Genomic DNA, 21,082 nt, shown 5'->3' on the forward strand with positions numbered 1-21,082 from the left:
TATTCCAGCCGCAGAGAGTTAGAGTCGACTGCTCACTGGAAAATGGTTTGTCTGCCACTCTATATGCGACCTCATCTGCCTCGCTGCATCTTTCTTGGGTGGATAATCTATTATGCCAGGAAGACTTAGACAGGCGTAACCATTCCTAATGGTGGTGTCAGTCAGAATGAAGCCTCGCGGCCGAATGGCGTCGGCGGCGACAGGGCCCCGACCAACTGTTAGTAGGAGTGCACGTCAACCGCTGTGGGATTTGCAGTGACAGGAAGTGATGGACGCCTTAGCCGGCGTCTTTATTCTGGGGAAAGAGCTGTGGAGTGTGCTTTGAAGTTCAGGTGCACATCAATAAATTTGATTTCAGGAAGTTCCCATGACCCTGAACCTTAAAAGCGTCAAATGAATATTTAATGGATACCCGCATTTAGTCTTCCCTCATTACAGACTTAACCACAATCAATGAATTTCCACGATATAGGATTCAATATTAAACTGAATATATTTGTATATTTTACAGTTTTATCACAATGGCCTCCAGGTCAAAATACACAGTATACATGCAGTAGCTGCATGCATGAGTACTGATCATCCTCTTTGCTTGTAACCCTTGCAGTGATCCTATTAAAGCTGCTTTCTTATCGCCTTTATCTGCTTTGGAATGGACAGGAGCTTAAGTGCTTCTCTGCTCATTGGCAAGAGCTTTAAGAGCTGATGTTTCATTACTCCACACCCAAGGTTACAACCTTGGGATGAAACAAAAAAAAAAAGGAAAAAAACTCAGAAATTGATTAAAGAATCGAATCATTTGATGTTATCGTCAATGTCTTAATCATGGGCTGCACATCAGTGCTTGCGAGCACCAGAAACCCTGCAGGTAAATGAAGAGGCCATGTTTATGTGGCTCAATAGTGCCATCTAGGAGCAGGGATGTGCAACTGCGGGGACATTTAATACCTGCACAGCGTCACTGGAACAAAATGAATATCAACAAATATAGAGAGGAAAGATAGAAGCATAAACTGGATTGTTTAAGTTAGTATTTTAGGAAATAAAACTGTAATAACACTTAAAATGTAGCAAGATGCAAAACCTTAAAGTATACTTAAGTAAAAGTACAGGTAATAAACAACTAATATTCCATGCAGTACCAGTTACACCACTCCACACATCATATCAACTTCTTCCGGTGACTCACTTCAGATATAACCTTGACCACTAATGATGCAGCACACCTACTCAGGTGAGAAGTTACGTCACAGACATGGTATTAGGTTGACGCCTGACCAAAGGTTATTATGAGTTATTTCCATGGGAAGGGTTTTAGGACGACATAATTTGGTGACTGGTGACATTTGGCAAAGATATAAAAATCCCCACTCGAGATATATATTAATATCCTCTTTCGCGGGTTTGGTGTATAATTTGCGAGAAGAAGGCACTCAAACTTGAATATACGATCTTTGTGAATGACCACCTGTATTAGCCAATGACAGCTCGTCAAGGGGGCGTGTATTTCCGGCGTTCTCATGCAGACTCAGCGCAGTGGGCGTAGAATCGACGGTTTCTCGGAGTTCATACATGACTTCCCGATTATCCGCACCCAAGTTGGGCTACTTGAATTTGTGATACTTCCCTGCCACAGCGATCCCTACAGCGATGACGGAAAGCTCCGCGAACAAACTGCTCAACGGAGACGTCTGTCGCCGCACATCGAGTGGCCAAAAAACGAGCAAAAATGGCTTCGTGAAGAACCACTGCCTGTTTCAACAGCCGCAGAAGTACCGTCGCCCCGGGGAGAAGGTGAGGCCCGCCCGCCCGTCAACCGGAGGATGGCCCCGGAACCGTTTCGCATTTGTGAACTAAATTTCTCCCATACATCTTTTATATAATTTTAAAATCTCCGGATAGCTTTTTTTTGTTGCTATATTAGTTTATTTGGACTTAAATCATATGAGCGGTTGCTGCGTCAGACATACGTCACCTGACTGACTGTAGGGCACCGTCAAATATGTAGAAATAAAAATGTATTATAATACTAATACTAATTGAAAACTCTATTTGACAAGATGACACATTAATTTTATCAACATTTTCTCCCTTGTTGTAGACATTAAAGTTAATGTTTGCCTTCATACATACATGTCAACAAACCCACCCATATAATGGTCTTCAAATGCGTCTTCTTGTCAACTAGTTTCACGTAAAATAAACAAGATACATAAATTATATTGTGTCTTTGCTTAGATTCACTTGCCATCACCAACATTTACATCGCCCCTTTTAATACAATGTTATATTCAATTGATTAGTCGAGTTTAGCTAGCGCACTTGTAGTCCAAAGACCGGAAGTACGTGCATCCCATTATCTATTGACAGCTTTTGAATATGGTATAGTATTTGTTATATAATATGGTTACATTTACACAATGCATGTCGCTAATTTAACTCTTATTTTATTAATTAATTATAAATTATTTTATTATATTGTCTTGTTTGTCCATGCACGTTTGCATGTCTTGTCCAAATGGACTAAACCATACCATACCATACCATGCATAGTCGTCAGATGGCTTCATAATAGTTGTTGCTAATATTAAAGCTTGTTAAAACTGTTCCTGGTGAGCATTTTTATTGAATAAAAGTGTCGCCAAGCACAGTTCGGTCTTTTTAATTGTGTAGTAACAATGGCCCCCATGCCACCTGATGGGCCAATGTTGTAGGGAAAGCTGAGTGTAATTTAACACCTTGTTGTTTTTGCCTGTGAGTGTCTTATGAAGTCAGACCGGTCTCTGTTTACCTTGGCTAATGAGAAGAAGATGACAACCCCGGGCCTGTGTTCCTGGTGTGTGTCTCCAAGGAGAGCAGAGCAGAGCAGAGCCAGAGCGGGCCTGCTTCCACATGACACTTAAACAGGAGAGGAATGTCTCTATGCTGTCATGGGTGTGGTCCCTTCCACAGTGGAATAGAAAACGCAGTTTTGTGGTGGTTGGCTGACTGAACATGCATGCTTTCCATGTGTTAGTTGTTGCATTTGTAGTTTTTGCACAATAGCACGACTGGATTGTGATAGTATTTTGGAATCAAAGGGCTTACATTCCACAGTAAAATAGGGTATATCCGTGTTATGTACACTCATAAGTCACAGTTTTAGATTCGCCTCCAAGTATGCCTCGATAGTGAAGCTCGGTTTTCTATTCACTCTACTGTCAGACAGGAATACATTATGTTTTCATACAATATGTTTTTCTTATTGTAATTTGCAGTCCTGTAGAACTGCACCTCATCATACGGAGAACTTAGCTTAGTCTAAGTTAGCCGCATGAGAGGAAAAATATTACAACCATCTTTTCATGTCTTCTATTTGATGGATTTATTCAGCTATTGCAACCCCAGAGAAAGTTTTGCACATGTTTCGCTTTTTCATCTCATAGAACATAGTTGTGGTGTGTTCATAGACCACCAGACAAAGTTCGAAAATCTTAATTCTTGATTAAATGGGGTGATGCCGTGGGCCCCTCCCATGTCTTTAAAGCACTCACAGGTGGCTCCGTCTTGTTTGTGACTTTATAAAAACAACAAAAACGTCACCCTTTCAAACCACTACCACCACACATAGATTGCGATCCTGTCCAGCAATTTTTTTATTACCTGCAAACTACACTACTGTAGTTTTTGTAGTTGTACATTTATATAGTTAATCTTCAAACAGCTAAAAAAAAATGCATAAGGCTAAAAATAACCAATTACCTAAAAATGTCATCCAATACTTATATGATCTCAGGGAAGAACTACATTAGAAACACTTCTATGCTAGGACTACATTAAAAAGCCATTTCAGTATGTGGAATCAAACTATGGAATGGATTGAGTAAGGAAATCAAACAATGCACAACGATGAGCCAATTCAAAAAACAATACAAGCAGTTGATGTTTGCTAAATACAAGGATGAAGAGTCTTGAACCAGTCATGATGTGCTATATATATCACTATATTGACACTTACTATGGTACCCATTATGGCATTGGATGGTAATATCACCTTGTACTTCGGTACGAGGTACATTATTAAAAAAAAAAAAAAAAAAAAAAAAAACTTAAACTGTATTATTGAAAGCAGGAAGTGAACAAATGTAACAGTTACTGATTGTAAAAGTACCAGATGGAGGGGTAGGATTTAATAAGCTTTGCTTCTTCCTACTCCTTTTGGACATGTGGAACTGTGAACTGATTATGTGATGCATTCAATTGTAATCTGATGCATGTTCAAATGAAATATTACCATTAACATTTATGCTTACTTTGTCCTGCTAAAAGTAAAATAAGGGCTTCAAATTGAACGAGTGAAGTGAAAATGAAGAGAATATTAGTAAGTTTTTAATATTGCATCAGCCTTGGTGCATTTTTGAGTTGTGTGACATCAAAAACATGTTTATGATCTTGTTTGGTGGCATAAGAAAACATATCACATGGAAGAGAAAACAGGAAGGCCTTTTGTTTTGTCAGAATGGCGCACAGGCTTAACAAAATGTATTTGATGGGTGAGTCTGAGTGTCTTACATCTTGCAGGACATCAGTATGCCAAAAAGCTTTTCCTGCGTCTTTCATCGGAGGGAATGTCACGTCCAAGTGGCTTTAGATGCTTACACTGTGCGGCGTTTCCTGCCTCAGAGGTATTTATTGGAGAGAAGCATGACTGATCACATGAGAGGTGCTGCTAAGCTGCAGGGTACATTTTTGTAAGGAGTGGACTCATAGCCAGGTTGGTCCTGGGTTTTGGGAGTACTAAGTCGTCGTACAAAGCTGTGTTCCACTTAAAATGAATAGTTTGTTGTGTTGTTTTTTTGAGGATTCAAAGTGCTGTTTTGACCGTGACGTAATCGGGCATCTTTAAAATTAAGTGTCAAATTGAGCAGAATAATGTAGTGCAGCATGGGAGAAAGTTAGCACAAGCATTATGGTGCATTCAAGGACCGTCAAACCACTTAGAATGGATCATCGCTCAACAGCAACATGTCGCGGGTGGTGCTGGAGCCTATCCCAGCTGTCTTTGGGGCGAGAGGCGGGGTACACCCTGGACTGGTCGCCAGCCAATCACAGGGCACATATAGACAAACAACCATTCACACTCACATTCATACCGATGGACAATTTGGAGTCGCTAATTAACCTAGCATGTTTTTGGAATGTGGGAGGAAACCGGAGTACCCGGAGAAAACCCACAAATGGACGGGGAGAACATGCAAACTCCACACAAGAGATGGCCGAGGGTGGAATTGAACCCTGGTCTCCTAGCTGTGAGGTCTGCGTGCTAACCACTCGAAAATAATAGCTTGTATTATGTAAATTGATATGCATTTACACAAAGCTTGATGTAGTTTTTAAATGATTCGGCCCCGGCCGGGTTGTTGGGGACCCCTGCTTTGCACAACAAACTAATTGAGACTGACACGATTTTGCAAATTCCACAAAATTCTTAATTACAGTATCATTCCATAGCTCAGTCGTCGTGCAAACGAGACACCAAAACATCATTGTTGTTTTCCCATTTTCAGTTATAAATGATAATGCCTGTTTTGTCCCCCAGAACCAACATGGCGCACACAGCAACTCAAGCCTGTACAAGAGGCCCTTTGTGGAATCGTTTGAGCAGACTCCTCTACTCGTGGCTGTGCTTACCTACGTGGGCTACGGCATCCTCACCATATTTGGCTACCTCCGGGACTTCCTCCGCCACTGGAACATTGGGAAGTGCAGCATGGCCCGCGAACGAGAGGAGCAGAAGGTCCGTAAATATTTAAACTCCGGAGTCCCGCAGATCTTTGTGTTCCCGCTAAATGTTTCAGGAATAGTTTCTGTTTTTGTGACAGTTCATGAGTAAAGACATCACTAAAAATGGGATCCAAATTAATGAGATTGTATTCGATTCCGCCACCATCTGCGGCCCATTCTGTCACCATTGCACACCCTAATTAATACCCATTTCCTTTATAGGACTTTGTCCCGTTGTATCAAGACTTTGAGAACTTTTACACCCGGAACCTATACATGCGCATCAGAGACAACTGGAACCGTCCCATCTGTAGTGTTCCTGGGGCAAAGATGGATCTGGTGGAGCGGGTTTCCCCTGACTACAACTGGACCTTTCAGTAAGTAAATATTAAAGTTTAAATATTAAATATTAAAGTATTAAATATTAAAGTGGACCATCTCTGTGTGGAGTTTGCATGTTCTTCCCGGGTTTTCTCCGGGTACGCCGGTTTCCTCCCACATTCCAAAAACATGCTAGGTTAATTAGCGACTCCAAATTGTCCATAGGTATGAATGTGAGTGTGAATGGTTGTTTGTCTATATGTGCCCTGTGATTGGCTGGCCACCAGTCCAGGGAGTACCCTGCCTCTGGACATTAAATTTAGCTGTAATCACAACCATATCACACAGTAGATTAATATGTAAGGTTACTGTAGTAAATCATGGCAACAAAAAACTATAGAGACACGTTCCCATGTTATTCAAGTAACAAATGTATACATTTAAAGCAGTGGTTCTCAACTGGTGGTCAAGACCCAAAAGTGTGTCAGAAATGAGACGTTGTGGTCTTATTTAGTGCAATTTTGGTATTTAATTTTAATTTATGCATTATCTGAATGATCAATTATGCTCTTCCTCGTTTTCTTGAAAAAATGCCTTCATAAATTCTTCTAAAATGCACTTTGGACATGTAATTATATGTATTAATATTTCAAAAAATAACATTGCTTGCTTTGACTTCAAAGTATTAAGAAATTACACAAAATTACACATTAAATTACACATTAAAAATACACAAATGGGGGAAAAAGTGACTTAAAACTTTAGTGTAAAAAAAATTTAAATGACTTAAAGGTATAGTGTAAAAATAATAAAAAATCACCTAAAATTGTAGAGTGGAAAATAAATAATAAAAAGGACTTTAAAAAAAAAAACAACACCTTGTGCTTGTGTTATATAAACGAAATAATCCTATTTTATTTATTGTATTTACACAATAACACAACATGGCTTTCAGAAAAAAATAGTATTGTATAAATTAGCTAGTAACATACATATATTAAATTGAACCATATACAAAGGTGTTTAGTAATAAAAGTAAGATTCCACTATGATTCACTGTACTGTGTTTAGAATTATCAATTATGCTCATCCTTGTTTTCTTGAAAAAATGCCTTAATCAATTCTACTAAAATGCACTTTGGACATGTAATTATATGTATTAATATTTCAAAAGATAACATTACTTGGTTTGACTTCAAAGTATTAAGAAATGACACAAAATTACACATTAAATTACACATTAAAAGTACACAAATAGGGAAAAAAGTGACTTAAAACTTTAGTGTAAAAAAAATAAATAAAATGACTTAAAGGTGTAGTGTAAAAAAGAAAAAATAAGTAAAAATTACTTAAAAGTGTAGTGTAAAAATAATAAAAAATCACCTAAAAGTGTAGAGTAGAAAATAAATAATTAAAAATAAATATAAATAAAAAGGACCTAAAAAAAAAACACACACGTTGTGCTTGTTATATAAACACAATAATCTTTAGTATTTTTTGTATTTACACAATAACACGACATGCTTTCAGAAAAAAATAGTATTGTATAAATTAGATAGTAACATATATTAAATTGAACCATATACAAAGGTGTTTAGTAATAAAAGTAAGATTCCACTATGATTCACTGTACTGTGTTTAGAATTATCGGTACAAAGGAACAAGGAACACATTGAAAAATACATTCCCCCAAATGTGGAACTGATTTATCGTGTTTTTTATCAGGGTGTGTTCACTGTATCCACCTTATATTTAGCCAGATTGGAATGTGTCAAATATGTCTTATTGCTCTTCTGTGCTTAACCTGAGTTTCCTTGAGATAAACTCTTGCGTAACACCACGCTGCTGGGTGACGGGGGGCATTTAAAGGACAGTGCTGAGCAGGAAATGTTTGCACAGCAACGACCCCCACATGCTGAAGTTAATTATTTTACCTCGACCAGAGGCTGTTGTCCTCCGGCCCCTGAATCTCATTGTTCTCGTCTCCTTTCAGGCACACGGGCAAAGTGGTGAAGGACGTCATCAACATGGGCTCGTACAATTATCTGGGCTTTGCGGAGAACACTGGCCCTTGTGCTGATGCTGCCGTTGAGGTCACACACAAGTATGGCGTGGGAGTGGGCAGCACTCGCTGTGAATTGGGTAAGAGAATCAGACACGAATATTTTACTTTTTGTATCGTATTGCTAAATAAATGAGTACACTACTAAGGTTTTGAGGCTTTTATTTTTAAGCTGGTGCATCTTCTGATTTGCATAATTGGCCGTGACGCACAACTGGTACACAACTGTGTGTAGACAGCTAAACAAAGCTCTTTTTGGGTTTTTTTGTCAGAAATGATCTTTGACAACAGAAATGACAACAGAACACAAAGTTATTAACTTACAGCTGTTGGTTTCATTTTGTGCATAAAGGGCCAGCCTTAAAGGGCCATCCTTAAAGGGCCATCCTTAAAGGGCCCGCCTTAAAGGGCCCGCCTTAAAGGGCCCGCCTTAAAGGGCCCGCCTTAAAGGGCCCGCCTTAAAGGGCCCGCCTTAAAGCTCCAGCCTTAAAGCTCCAGCCTTAAAGGGCCATCCTTAAAGGGCCATCCTTAAAGGGCCATCCTTAAAGGGCCATCCTTAAAGGGCCAGCCTTACAGGGCCAGCCTTACAGGGCCAGCCTTACAGGGCCAGCCTTACAGGGCCAGCCTTACAGGGCCAGCCTTAAAGGGCCATCCTTAAAGGGCCATCCTTAAAGGGCCATCCTTAAAGGGCCCGCCTTAAAGGGCCCGCCTTAAAGGGCCCGCCTTAAAGGGCCCGCCTTAAAGGGCCCGCCTTAAAGGGCCATCCTTAAAGGGCCATCCTTAAAGGGCCATCCTTAAAGGGCCATCCTTAAAGGGCCATCCTTAAAGGGCCATCATTTAAGGCCAGCCTTAAAGGGCCATCCTTAAAGCTCCATCCTTAAAGGGCCCGCCTTAAAGGGCCCGCCTTAAAGCGCCAGCCTTAAAGGGCCATCCTTAAAGGGCCATGCTTAAAGGGCCATCCTTAAAGGGCCATCCTTAAAGGGCCATCATTTAAGGCCAGCCTTAAAGGGCCATCCTTAAAGGGCCATCATTTAAGGCCATCCTTAAAGGTCAGCCTTAAAGGGCCAGCCTTACAGGGCCAGCCTTACAGGGCCATCCTTACAGGGCCATCCTTAAAGGGCCCGCCTTAAAGGGCCCGCCTTAAAGGGCCATCCTTAAAGGGCCATCCTTAAAGGGCCATCCTTAAAGGGCCAGCCTTAAAGGGCCAGCCTTAAAGGGCCATCCTTAAAGGGCCATCCTTAAAGGGCCAACCTTAAAGGGCCAGCCTTAAAGGGCCAGCCTTAAAGGGCCAGCCTTACAGGGCCATCCTTAAAGGGCCCGCCTTAAAGGGCCCGCCTTAAAGGGCCCGCCTTAAAGCTCCAGCCTTAAAGGGCCCGCCTTAAAGGGCCCGCCTTAAAGGGCCAGCACAATATTAATATCTTAACCCGAATACTGACTGCATGTAAACGTAGTTAATTGTCACCCACATAGAATGCTAGTTCATGGTTGTGTGTTGACTTACTTGTTAGTGTTGTGCTGTTAACTTTTTTTAGAATAAGACTGACTTTCTGTTTGATGACCCTTGTCCAAGTTGTTGGTCTTCCAATGCCATCTACTGGACGGAGTTGTAACAACACCCCATTCAGCTCAGGGGCAGATCATTATAATGTGAATGTAAGTGAGGGTGAGCAGATAGCGGCAAGTTTTATTTGTGATGTGTCCACGTTGTAACATGGGTACATTTAGGACACAGAATAATGTTTTTTAACCAACAAGTAGTGCAAAACATTGCATGTAAAGCAGCTAGTCATAATTCCTTCATCACACACCTTGTCAGTCTCTCTCAACGGTCACACAGTCTTTCGAAACCCGTTGGTGGTAGTGGACAGTTGGCGGTCCAGGCAGTCCAAGCAGAAGCTGTAGTATTTCTAAACTTGATCAAACATACTTAGGCTTTGTCAGATTAAAACATGATCGCTGCGTAAGAATTTAAAACGTGATGTTAGCATCCACGTCACTATTTCCTGAAGCTGCCCTCTAAGCATCATGGGAATTATGCTTTTTTTTTTAAGTTGATGAATTAGTCGCAGGATTCACAACATGAGAAAAAAGTAGCGGCTCATACTGTGACACTATATGAGGGGATAGATATAAATAAATATGTATATTATGCTAGCATACAGCTGGAACATGTTATTTATTGTTCAGGACTCAGCTCTTTAATACATTAATATTTTGTCCTTTCTAGGGAACCTGGACATCCATGAAGAGATGGAGCAGTTAATAGCCAGGTTCCTTGGCGTGGAGTCTGCTATGGCTTTCGGAATGGGCTTTGCTACTAATTCCATGAACATTCCTGCTCTGACCGGAAAGGTATGGAATTTCACTCTCTTCCCTTTATTCTTTTGTTCTCCACCGGGCACGATATTCCTCCTGGTGAACCGCATTGTGCCTTTACTGTAATTTTAAGATAGAGTTCTGACAAAAGTGTACCTTCCTGTTCTTGGTTTTAAATGCACGGCCAACCTTGAACGGGTCACACTGTTCCAAGGCTTCCCAGGACAAAAGGTTTGAAAACATTGTGCTGCTTTTGTTGGATAAATTGCTGCCGCAAAGTCAATCATATCAGGACTTACATGCTGTTTTGCAGTGTTTGAACAGGAAATAGAGACCAGAGTTGGTAGAAGGGTGAACATTTTGTGAAAGGAGCCATACGTAGTCATTGACAAGGAGCCTCGTACATTCTTTACTTATCAAGTTGCTGCATTTTTGGATTACTTCCTCTCTTTTTCTTAGTGCTGGCTTGTGTTGTGGCCAGCTAATGTTACGTAATTTAGGAGTTCACGAAGGAAAACACCTGCTAGAAATATTTATATAGTGCTCTGACTTTCAATTTAGACCCCAAAATTGTAAATGTGAAAATAAAAACTATTAATTTAATGTTTTTGTACCTTTTGTCACATGACCTGCAGCTGTAGCGTATATACATTCATTCATTCGTTTTCTACCGCTTTTCCTCATGAGGGTCGCGGGGGTGCTGGAGCCTATCCCAGCTGTCATCGGGCGAGAGGCGGGGTACACCCCAGACTGGTCGCCAGCCAATCACAGGGCCCATATAGACAAACAACCATTCACACTCATACCTATGGACAATTTGGAGTCGCTAATTAACCTAGCATGTTTTTGGAATGTGGGAGAAAACCCACGCATGCACGGGAAGAACATGCAAACTCCACACAGAGATGGCCGAGGGTGGAATTGAACCCTGGTCTCCTAGCTGTGAGGTCTGCGCGCTAACCACTCGTCCACCGTGCCACCCAGCGTATATACAGCGATGGGAAAAAATGATTAGATCATCATAATGATAACCAAAATAGCTAGTTTAATTTAAGAGCTAATATCTAGTACCTTCCATGTTTATTATTATTATTTTTTGATAACCAAAACCCTGCATCAATAGCTTCTTCAACGTATCCAATCTATTTTTTTGTCATTATTGTATTTGTCCAAGGCATTAAAACAAACAAAAAAACGAAGAAACAAGGGTGGTTTAATAATTCTTTCCATGATTTTATGTTCTTATACTCCCTGGGGTGTGGCATCCAGCTTAAACTTGTTGCAGGCTGCCAATGAAAGTCTTGTTTTTCGTGCTTTGTAGTGTTGACGGTGTTTGTCGCTGTTAAGACACGCACGTCTTCAACACAACTGTATTTATGCTTCTGTCTTATGCCAGTTTAACGAAGCAAACTATTTCAGCAATGTTAGACATGTATTCTGTCCCTGGTATCCAAACCTGTTAACACTTCAAACTGGTATGTAATGGTAACAGAACACAGTAGACATGAATATATCACAGTATACTTGTTGGTTAAATATATATTTACTTTTAAATATAGTCATTTTTTGCATTGATTTTCTCACAGGGTTGTCTTATCTTAAGTGATGAGCTGAATCATGCATCGCTGGTGCTGGGTGCCCGTCTTTCTGGCTCTACAATTCGAGTCTTCAAGCATAACAGTAGGTGACGCCTAATAATCACGTCCATAACTGTTGACAGAGTCGGGACTTGAAGAACAGCCAGCATGCATAACAACTCTTTTTCACTGTAGACATGCAAAGCCTGGAAAAACTCCTCCGAGATGCCATCGTACACGGGCAGCCAAGGACCCATCGACCCTGGAGAAAAATTCTTATTATTGTGGAGGGCATTTACAGGTATGCTTGATTATCTTGTGTAAACCTAGATGGAGAGATTACTAGAAATATGTGAGCAGATGGATTGTTATTGTATTAAGGCCAAATCAGATCTGAAGTGGATTGGATCTCAATTTTGTTCACTTAACTTATATATCATATCATCATATATCATGTTGCCATTTAATTGATTAAGGCCCAACCAGACCTGAAATAAATGAGATGTTAATTTGATTCACTTAACCTATCCAATGTGAACAGAACCTTGTATTGGTATTGTATTGCATCCTAATCAAACTTTGAAGTGAACCAGATCTTAATTTGATTCTCCTAATCTGTACAATGTGAACAGAAAGGAATCCTTATTGACATAACCTTGATATTATATTAACACCCAATGAGACTGGATCTCAATTTAAGACAATGTGGTGCAATGTGAACAGAAAGTGAATTCTATTTACTTTAACTTGTGTTATTGTATAAAAGCCCAATCAGACCAGAAGTGGACTGGATCTGAATTTGATTCACTTAACCTGTCCAATGTGAACAGAATCTTGTATTGGTATTGTATTGCGTCCTAATCAAACTTTGAAGTGAACCAGATCTTAATTTGATTCTCCTAATCTGTACAATGTGAACAGAAAGGAATCCATATCGATATAACCTTGATATTGTAGTAACAGCCAATGAGACCGGATCGAGGCGGCACTGCGGTTGTTGTCTATATGTGCCCTGTGATTGGCTGGCCACTAGTCCAGGGTGTACCCCGCCTCACTCCTGAAAACAGCTGGGATAGGCTCCAGCACCCACTGCGACTCTCGTGAGGATAAGCGGTAGAAAATGAATGAATGAATAATAGAAAGTGGTTTAATGGTGCAATCTGTTAGGGGGGGTGCTACTGTTGTTAATCCAGCAGAGGGCGCTGTCTTCACAATGTTGCCATGACTGGGACCTACTGTACCACCGTCTATTTATGACGCTTTATGTATACACCTATAAAAAAAATAGTGCTAACAGGTCAGAATCTGAATATAAAATATTGAGAAATATGTTAAAATTTTTAGCAAATTGGAATTTTAGCAAAATAGGCAATCTAAAGCAGCTTGGACTTGTTCCAACTGTCCTTGAAGTGTATTTACTGTAAAAGTAATCAACATTGAGGATCAATATAGTGCTCAAAAACAGCCAACCCGGCTTAATCAATGCAACATTAATGGAGTCTGAGTTCTCCCAGGTATTCTAAGGGAAACGGCTAAAATCGACAGTTCCTATGCATATAAACACAACAACAACACAGATTCCTGTATTTGTAACATCCGAAAAATACATTTTTAAAATTAATTTTAATTTTCACTATCACTTTCTTGCCCTAAAGTATGGAGGGTTCGATCGTGCGCCTGCCAGAGGTGATCGCCCTGAAGAAGCGTTACAAGGCGTACGTGTACCTGGATGAGGCCCACAGTATTGGGGCTCTGGGGCCTCACGGTAAAGGAGTGGTGGACTACTTTGGCCTCGATCCCACAGATGTGGACGTCATGATGGGAACGTTCACCAAGAGCTTTGGCAGTGCCGGGGGCTACATCGGAGGCAAAAAGGTTAGTCAACTAACCCTGTACCCATACATACTTTTTTTTTATGGGGGGTGGGGGGCAGTTATGCTATGCTGGGATGTTTCTGCAAAAAAAAAAATAACAGGGAAGAAAAAAAAATGTCAACTGTTATGTGTTGGTCCTTTCCCTGTCAGGAGCTCATCGATTATCTGCGGCAGCACTCCCACAGCGCCCTTTACGCCACCTCGATGCCCCCTCCTGTGGCTCAGCAAATCATCACCTCGATGAAGATCATCATGGGAGAGGATGGGACCACAAGGGGTAGGTGTTAAACTGCTTTAAAGTGACTGGAGACGTAAATAATAATAATAAGTTATGTAAAACAACCCAAGTTTCTGAGGCCCTTTGGAGTCAGTTTCGCAATTCAGATGTAATGTTGCGTTTGACCACTAGATGTCAGGATTTACCATCATGTGTCACTGCCATCAATACAATGTGAATGTCGGATTGGCCCAGTTTCTTCATTCATATTTGTTTTATATTTTCACAATATGTTACATACAAATGATTATAAATAAAGAAACCACTAACTATTATAGCGCAAGAGAATCATAACACTTTGTTTAGCTTTGTGTGATTTTATACTGCAAAAGTGGGAAGTGCACAGTTCTTGGCAATAACATTTGAAACTGATGTAATGCCGTGATGTGCTACTATACTACCTTGGACTTATTTATAGTTTGCACATGTGCGTTTTTCCTCATGTGGGCCTTCAAAGCTGGGCACGCAGCAGCATGGTGCATTGGGCCTGGTGATCAGGGGAGTTCGAACACATTTTATTACATCTACAGACATACACAAAACACTAAATTTGGGGTTTCTTTCTTTTTCTTATTGATTGATTTTTTTTTAAGATACTGATTACATCACATTGGCAGTACCCAATGGAAACACCTCAGAATAACTGAACAGACAACAAAGCCACTCCAGGTTTTTCTCCCATCAGGTGGATCTTGTTGGTCACACCACAATGCAAAAATTCACCAAAAATTAGTTGTGCTTTGCTCCAAACATTGTACCACCCTCAACTAGAGATGCACCGATCCACATTTTTTCCACCCGAATTTGCCGTTTTAGATACTATTCCAACACGATACCTCTATTTGCATTAATATTATCGCTAATTTGAACACCTGAACGACTTTTCCCTGGTGTAGAACCGCACTTGTCACACATTTACGTGACAAGATCAGGTCTGATGCTACCCAGATGAGATGAACCGTGAACACACCTCAGCTCTCGTTTTCCTCATGGAAGAATATCAATGACAGCTTGATTGATTGCAGCCCTGTCACCTGTTTCAAATCTTTGGACATAAAACGTAAAAATGACAAATGAAATTAATCAAAATGAAAACTAAAAGTACAAATGCACAGATGCAAGGTCGTTGTGGTAGATTCCTGTTAACGTTTCTTTTGCATCAAAAACGGACAACGTTCAATCATATCTAAGAATGGAACATAAGACGGCAAAGCTTGCTCTGATATGGAAAGAATGCTAAACACAATTTTTTTACCAGTAGTTCTTTGAGTTCAGTGTACAATGATGTATTCTTTAGTTGGTTAAAAAAAAAAAAGTATAATTTGAGACTTGGTTGTTTCTTCTGGTGCTTTGAAGTTGTGTTATGCGTGTTTTTTTTTTTTTCCATCAGCAGTCAGATGTATGTTGCTGCTGGCACGTTGTAGCACATGGTTATTTGTTTGGCTAAGATGCTATCTCAGGAGGCACCGGCCCCAGGATACTGGGTGAATCCACACAGTTGTTCATCAGGCAGACATGAGAGGATTGATGCCTGTTTAGTTTCACCCCCACTGACCTCAGACTTAATGAATCCTGGCTGTCTTCAAAGGCAAGTGGCTGTGAGACGGATGACACTCGGGCCGGTTTGTGATTGTCAGATACATTTGAAGGCTGACTAAAAAAATGACTTCCGCTAGTCATCAACAGCCAAAAGTTGCACTTTTGATTGCTCTGTTAGATTAGATGAGATGATAAATCTGACCGTGTTTGATGTCTTGTGTTTTCCAGGTGCAGACCGCCTCCAGCAGCTATCAGAGAACACCACCTATTTCCGCAGGAAACTTCGTGAAATGGGCGTCATCATCTATGGCAACAAGGACTCGCCAGTCGTACCCGTGATGCTGTACATGCCTGCTAAAATTGGGTGCGTGATTTCATTTTAATGGTATAGTTGTGTATGTGTCCCGATGCGTGCTTGGATTCCAAGGTAGTTGGAGCTGCATCTGCTGGTGCTTATATTGTTTTGCTCTTTCAGTTTTAAGGATGTGATCCATCGCATAAATTAATTTTTGTGGTAAATTCTAATCATTATTTGGGGTTTGCCCGGTAGATCTCTATCTACGTGTGCTTCTCTTTTAAATTGTAATTTTTTTCCACCAGAGGGTTCCGTCCCAAGTTAATTCAGTCAACATTTTCCAGCAGGAAGATGTTTTGACAATATGTTATGTAGAAAATTGTTTGATGGCACTATCTATAGGAGGAGAGGAAAAGGGTGCTGGAACTATCCATCAGAGGGTTCTGTCCCGAGTTAATTCAGTCAACATTTTCCAGCAGGAAGATGTTCTGACAACATGTTAAATAGAAAATTGTTTGATGGCACTATCTACAGGAGGGGGAAAGGGTGCTGGAGTTATGAATCTAGCAGAGGGCTATGTCGCACATCAATTCACTCAACATTTTCCAGCAGGAAGATGTTTTGACAACATGTTACGTAGAAAATTGTTTGATGGCACTATCTATAGGAGGAGAGGAAAAGGGTGCAGCAACTATCCACCAGAGGGTTCTGTCCCGAGTTAATTCAGTCAACATTTTCCAGCAGGAAGATGTTCTGACAACATGTTAAATAGAAAATTTTTGATGGCACTATCTACAGGAGGGGGAAAGGGTGCTGGAGTTATGAATCCAGCAGAGGGCTATGTCGCACATCAATTCACTCAACATTTTCTAGCAGGTAGATGTTTTGACAACATGTTAATGGAAAATTGTTTGATGGCACTATCTATAGGAGGAGAGGAATATGGTGCTGGAACTACCCACCAGAGGTTTCTGTCCCGAGTTAATTCAGTCAACATTTTCCAGCAGGAAGATGCTTTGACAACATGTTAAATAGAAAATAATTTGATGGCAATATCTACAGGAGGGGGGAAAAGGGTGCTGGAGTTATGAATCCAGCAGAGGGCTATGTCGCACATCAATTCACTCAGTATTTTCACTTAATACTTTCCAGCTGGAAGATGCTTTGACAACTATGTCGCACATCAATTCAGTCAATATTTTCCATTAGGAAGATGTTTTGACAATATGTTAAATAGAAAATGGTTTGATGGCACTATCTACAGGAGGGGGAAAAGGGTGGTGGAGCTCTGAATCCAGCACAGTACTATGTCGCACATCAATTCACTCTACATTTTCCAGCAGGAAGATGTTTTGACAATATGTTAAATAGAAAAGGGTTTGATGGCACTATCTACAGGAGGGGGGGAAAGGGTGCTGGAGTTATGAATCCAGCAGAGTGCTATGTCTCACATCAATTCACTCAACATTTTCCAGCAGGAAGATGCTTTGACAACATGTTAAATAGAAAATGGTTTTATGGCAATATCTACAGGAGGGGGGGAAAGGGTGCTGGAGCTATGAATCCAGCAGAGTGCTATGTCGCACATCAATTCACTCAATATTTTCCAGCAGGAAGATGCTTTGACAACATGTTAAATAGAAAATAATTTGATGGCAATATCTACAAGAGGGGGGAAAAGGGTGCTGGAGTTATGAATCCAGCAGAGGGCTATGTCGCACATCAATTCATTCAGTATTTTCACTTAATACTTTCCAGCTGGAAGATGCTTTGACAACTATGTCGCACATAAATTCAGTCAATATTTTCCAGCAGGAAGATGTTTTGACAATATGTTAAATAGAAAATGGTTTGATGGCAATATCTACAGGTTGGGGAAAAGGGTGCTGGAGCTCTGAATCCAGCAGAGGGCTATGTCGCTCATCAATTCACTCAATACTTTCCAGCAGAAAGATGCTTTGACAATTATGTCTCACATCAATTCACTCAACATTTTCCAGCAGGAAGATGCTTTGACAACATGTTAAATAGAAAATGGTTTGATGGCAATATCTACAGGAGGGGGGGAAAGGGTGCTGGAGCTATGAATCCAGCAGAGTGCTATGTCGCACATCAATTCACTCAATATTTTCCAGCAGGAAGATGCTTTGACAACATTTTTTGTTGGTACACCCATAATTGTTTGTTTTAATTGAAAATGCAATTGATAACTGAGGTTTGATATATGATATATGTGATAAGAGATGCTGAACTGATCTTGATGCCCTATTGTTGTTGCTTTTTTTTTAGGGCGTTTGGTCGAGAGATGTTGAGGCGAAACATCGGCACAGTCGTCGTCGGCTTCCCGGCAACTCCCATCATCGAATCCCGAGCACGTTTCTGCATTTCAGCTGCTCACACCCGGGAAATGCTCGACACAGTAAGTGCTTCACCGAAGTCAGACACTGTCAGCAGCAGGCTTCAAATCCAAATGCCTTTCGTTATTATTATTATTATTATTATTATTATTATTATTATCAGCAGTTTCTTACAACAGTGAAATGTTGTTTTTAATCGACTAAATCTCCCTGCTTCACGCTGATGGACGTCTGTGTGTCGGAGTGAGCGTGTTGAATAATAATAAGGACTCCCAGTTTGCCCTTATATTTTAATAGCGCTTGGAAGCTGTCTGTCGGTATTACAGTGAGGCTTTTATACGAGCTGCTGTGTCTCTCCAAAGGCACTTCATTCATCTCACTGCAGAGCATGTCAACACCATTTGTAAAAGTCCATTTAAAGGGCATCAGAAAGCCTTTGTAGAGGACTTCCAGGAGCCGCTTTTTTCCCTTTTTGGAAAACCCAGCCCTCACTGTTCCTTGAGCCATGGAATCGGTGGGGGGAAAAAAGGTCAGGGGGAAGGTAAAATTGTTTCCAGGTGCTTTGCGGTGTTGCAATGCTGTGATGCATTCACTGTGGAAAGAAGTGCGGGAGTTTTTCTGTTCTAGTCACCTTTTTGCTTTTATGCTTAAATGCGATTAAGGTTTGTCACATCGCTCTTGTTTATTCTTGTCATTCTACCGTCCATGTGGCGTTTTTTTTTTTTTTTTTATCAGCATGCATTTTTCACTGATTCTTGCAGTCGGAATGATAACATTCCCTGTGATGTCTCGCCAGGTATTAGAGGCCATGAATGAAGTGGGCGACCTTTTGCAGCTTAAGTACTCCAGGCAGTCTCCTCCCTCCATCAGGTGGACATCTGAGGAAAGCCAACTTCAGGACTGAAGCCCTTGAGTGTAAATGTCCATTCCCCGCCCCTTCCCAAATCCATCCGCATACTCTTAGTAACAGACCACACCACTCCTCCATACCTCTTTTACATATCACACTTCAAACCTCAGCGACCTTCACCTTGAAAACATTCTGGGAATCGACCCCACTCAACAATATGCGTCTTTTTGTGCCTGTATTTTTTACATTTAGACGCTTTCTTTTCCGACCAGACCTAAGCTTTTTTATTCCCGTGAGCACATCAACTATACATGTTATTCGTGCAATAGTCGCAGCAAAAAAAAAAAAAATCTAGAGCCAATACGCCATGAGACATTAGTTGTGCACTTACATAAAAGTCAAAACGGATATATGTAAATAATATTTTTCACAAATAGCGCCCACAGGAGTAACATTACGCGTGTATATTTACCACCCTACCCTCACCTGGAGAATCACTTGTACTTGAACAGTGTAGAATATTACTACCCCTGACCAAAGCAAAAATATATGTATAGATCTATTTTCTACTTTTTCTCTTCAATTGTAAAGTTCCAAAAATATTACCGAGTTATGGGGCGGGATCGGGGAGAAAGAATTACAAGATATTTTTTACCGCTTCTTTTCTAGAGATATTTTGCAGCCTTATTTACTGTTTACACCCGCCCTCCATCGTCCTCTCTCTTTTCTCGCGCTTCCGTCTTGTACGTTTGAACTGTATGTATGACGATACGGCGTATCCGATATACAGTTGTATTTATTATTTAAATGTGTGTGTGTGTGTGTGTGCATAATGGAACGGTTATCCCAACGGCAGCTTTGCACGCATTCCCGGTTGGACGTGCAAAATTTTAATTCTTTGTTTCATATGTCTTAGAGTAACTTCAGTGCTTGACACTACTGACAGGCATTGTAAATGCACAGATGATGTAGTCACTGAAATATGCAGTTTTTTTTCCATACGCCACCAAATGTGATTTGATTTTTTTTTTTTTTTTTTTTTTTTTTTAAGGATGGCATTCCAAATCGCTTTTGCTGCACTGTTAAAAAAAAAAAATCCTTGTGGAACATTCTGCTTTTGTGTGTTTGTTAGTGTTTTTTTTTTTAATGTCTCATTAATTAATTTATTGATAAGAATTGGAGTTCACTAAAGCTAGTTAGCAGGCAGAGCTTCATCTGCCAGTGTCAGAATTCCGGTCACTCGTCACACAGATTTCGACTTTTCAACTACCATAATGCATCATTTTTCGAATGTAAATCAACTGGTCTCATTGTGATAACGTGATTGGTCACCCGCAAAATGGCATGAATAACCACTCTGTGATGCATTTCCTTCAAGTCATGTACCAAGAATGTTACCGGAATCTGCCATTACAGCTCAAACGTTAAGTTTCCCCTCAAATACACAAATGACCTTACTGATAAAATACACACAACTGCTTCATTGTGATGTTTTTCCACTTAGCCTACGTGTTACCTGAACTTATCGGTTACATATGCCACTGTACTTCCATTCACTTTTAAAGTGTTCTCAGACTGCAGATTGTAAAGCCATGATGTGTACGTGTTGCTCCAGCTGTTCTAAACAGATTAAAACGCTTTCTTTGTATCAAATTCTGGAATACTTTCTGGTGTCACCAAAAAGTACATTTAGAAGCACTTTTACTAAATGTTTTGTTGTATGAAAATGTTTCATTAAGGGTGTTTTCATACGCAGAACAAGATCAGGTCCTAAATGAACTCGTAATATGAAAGCAGAATAACTGGTTCACTTTAATGTTTGCATGCGAACCTTCCAAACAGGGAAACATC

At 40.5% G+C, this 21,082-nt stretch overlaps 1 protein-coding gene across 1 annotated transcript; it reads left to right on the forward strand.

The window, feature by feature from the left end:
• The first annotated feature begins 1,508 nt into the window (after window positions 1–1,508).
• On the forward strand, window positions 1,509–20,884 carry sptlc2b (serine palmitoyltransferase, long chain base subunit 2b). Its single transcript, XM_058087208.2, has 12 exons — window positions 1,509–1,794; window positions 5,579–5,776; window positions 5,986–6,140; window positions 8,078–8,226; window positions 10,374–10,498; window positions 12,049–12,142; window positions 12,235–12,340; window positions 13,695–13,914; window positions 14,064–14,190; window positions 15,958–16,093; window positions 18,314–18,443; window positions 19,178–20,884. The coding sequence occupies exons 1-12, from the start codon at window positions 1,651–1,653 to the stop codon at window positions 19,283–19,285; spliced, it is 1,692 nt and encodes a 563-aa protein (XP_057943191.2). The 5' UTR covers window positions 1,509–1,650; the 3' UTR covers window positions 19,286–20,884.
• Window positions 20,885–21,082: the final 198 nt, after the last annotated feature.

Source organism: Doryrhamphus excisus, linkage group LG11 (genome assembly GCF_037039965.1).
Source record: "Doryrhamphus excisus strain RoL-2023G ecotype Guam linkage group LG11, RoL_Dexc_Guam_v1.1, whole genome shotgun sequence".
Classification (NCBI taxonomy): Eukaryota; Metazoa; Chordata; class Actinopteri; order Syngnathiformes; family Syngnathidae; genus Doryrhamphus; species Doryrhamphus excisus.